This window comes from Gorilla gorilla, chromosome 6, assembly GCF_029281585.2.
Source record: "Gorilla gorilla gorilla isolate KB3781 chromosome 6, NHGRI_mGorGor1-v2.1_pri, whole genome shotgun sequence".
Taxonomy (NCBI): Eukaryota; Metazoa; Chordata; class Mammalia; order Primates; family Hominidae; genus Gorilla; species Gorilla gorilla.
Window position 1 is genome coordinate 133503154 of NC_073230.2, and position 2393 is coordinate 133505546.

Consider the following 2393-nt stretch of genomic DNA (forward strand, 5'->3'; position numbering starts at 1 on the left):
GAATGGGATTTCTTTTTGTATTGGTGAAAAATTTTGTGAATTTCTGGACAAAACTATATACAATGGTCCTGTGATTTATGCAATTGCATTTCTCAAACATTATGAAAATTAAAACAAGCAACAATACTTGTAATTTATAATTAAATAGGGTACAGCCTTGGAAATTGTCAGCATGTTTATCATCCGCTTTCATGTCTGAAGGTCACTGGAGAGTCCTATGACATGCTTGCAGGTAGCTTAATTGTCTTGGCCATTCTCAATAGCAGCTCCCATTCACTTGGAGAACCACCAGAGCAAACTCCAGATTTTAAATGAATCCCGACTGGGTGGTGCCACCTTTGTTGACAGTTACTGCTTTAGGTAATTTAATCATCTTGATTGTTCTTGTCATGAGTTAGGAATCCATTATCACAACCTAATCAATCCAGAAGTCAGGAAGTCTCCACCCACTAATTAAGGTGACTCAATATAAACCTGCCTCCTGTGCCTCCACATTAGCTCATTTGGAAGACCTGGGTATAGGTGGTCGTCTCCTTGGCTCAGAGTCCCTGCAGCAGCTGAGGTGCCTGTGTCTCTCTGGTTCCCAGTGGCCACCATCATGCTCTCCTCCCCACTCAGGGTGGCTGTGGTGTGTGTGAGCAACATCAACAGGAGCATGGAGGCCCACAGCATCCTCAGGAGAAAAGGGCTAAGTGTCCGGTCTTTTGGAACTGAATCTCATGTGAGGCTACCAGGACGAAGACCCAATCATCCTGTAGTTTACGATTTTGCAACAACATATAAGGAGATGTACAATGACCTCCTCAGGAAAGATAGAGAATGCTACACCCACAATGGAATCTTACACATCTTGGGAAGAAATGAGAGAATCAAGCCTGGCCCAGAAAGATTTCAGGAATGCACTGAATTCTTTGATGTCATCTTCACCTGTGAGGAGCGTGTCTATGACACAGTGGTGGAAGATCTGTGTTCCAGAGAACAGCAGACCTTTCAGCCTGTGCACGTGATCAACATGGACATCGAAGATACCCTGGAAGGTGCCACCCTGGGAGCCTTCCTCATCTGTGAGATTTGCCAGTGCCTGCAGCAGTCCGACGACATGGAAGACAGTCTGGAGGAGCTGCTGTTGCAAATGGAGGAGAAGGCAGGAAAAAGCTTTCTTCACACCGTCTGCTTCTACTGAAGATCTGGGCTGGCTTTGTCCCCTTCCTCAGTAAGAACTTAGGCATGGGACTTTAGTCCAGACTGATTGTGAGAAGTATCTACAAAGACCTTCCACTGAGTGCTGTTTGTATTACTTTTGTACATATCACCTGGAAAGAGACTATTACCAAGAAAATATTTTATGGGAAATGAGAAGGACTAACAGTTTTAAAAGCACTGAAAAATGCTTGGCATTGTTCTAGATGCATTACATACAATAACTAATTTAATGCTTATATTATTCTACAAGGAAGCTATCCCACCATGACTGCATTTTCCGGATGAGCAAACGGAGCTGATAATGGACTGCTGGAAAAATGATTTGTTTAAGGGTATTCAGCAGATAAATAACATTGTATAGATAAGCACCTTTTAAATAGACTTCCTTTTCTCAATTTGAGTGGTATTTTTTTTTAATTTTTAAATTTTTTAAGTTATTTGAGACCAATGGAGTGTGGTATATTAACTTAAATGTTGTTCTTCTTTAATAAGAGTACAATATTACATGTTTGAACCAATAAATGTTTTCACATATAGATTATATCTTTTTTACTAATGCTCACTTTAATAGGTAAAATCCAAGTTGGATAATGAACTACATATTATTGTAAAATTTGGAATTGTCTACTCAAATAATAGGTCATCAAATTAAATGAAATAAAAAATTTAAATAAAAAAAAAAAAAGAAAGAAATCCTGTTCCCAGGATCTGCAAAGAACACCACAGCAGTTCTACACATCTGCCTCTCCCCCAGTTCCCCTCCCTGGATGGCAGAGATTTTAATATCATTAAAACTAACTTGGATATAGTAGAGGGAAGCTCTTAAAACCCTGACACCAGTGTGGTAGGAGATGGTACGTCAATTGACAGATTCATTACCCAAGAAGAACGTATACATGCATCATGCTAGGTACAGGGAGAAAACCAAAGTTAGGCAAAGTATTTTGTCCACTTATTATCTATGTCATTTTCATAGCCAGTAGAACCTCTCAGTAAGTCTCCTAGACCTGGCCATGCCCACCATGGCCCAACACTCTCTTCGTCCCTGTCAACTCAAGCCTCTCTATATACCCTCTACTGGGTCTGACCAGTGACAGATCCATTCCAGTGAGTTGAACAGCAGAACCAAAGGATGGCATTTCTTGTTTTTCTTTTCTTTTTTTTGTTTTGTCTTTTTTTTTTTTTTTTTT

At 40.0% G+C, this 2393-nt stretch overlaps 1 protein-coding gene across 1 annotated transcript; it reads left to right on the forward strand.

The window, feature by feature from the left end:
• Nucleotides 1-544: 544 nt before the first annotated feature.
• On the forward strand, nucleotides 545-1888 carry SSU72L6 (SSU72 like 6). Its single transcript, XM_055392209.1, has one exon. It carries the CDS (start codon nucleotides 599-601, stop codon nucleotides 1181-1183), a length of 585 nt encoding a protein of 194 aa, XP_055248184.1. The 5' UTR covers nucleotides 545-598; the 3' UTR covers nucleotides 1184-1888.
• Nucleotides 1889-2393: the final 505 nt, after the last annotated feature.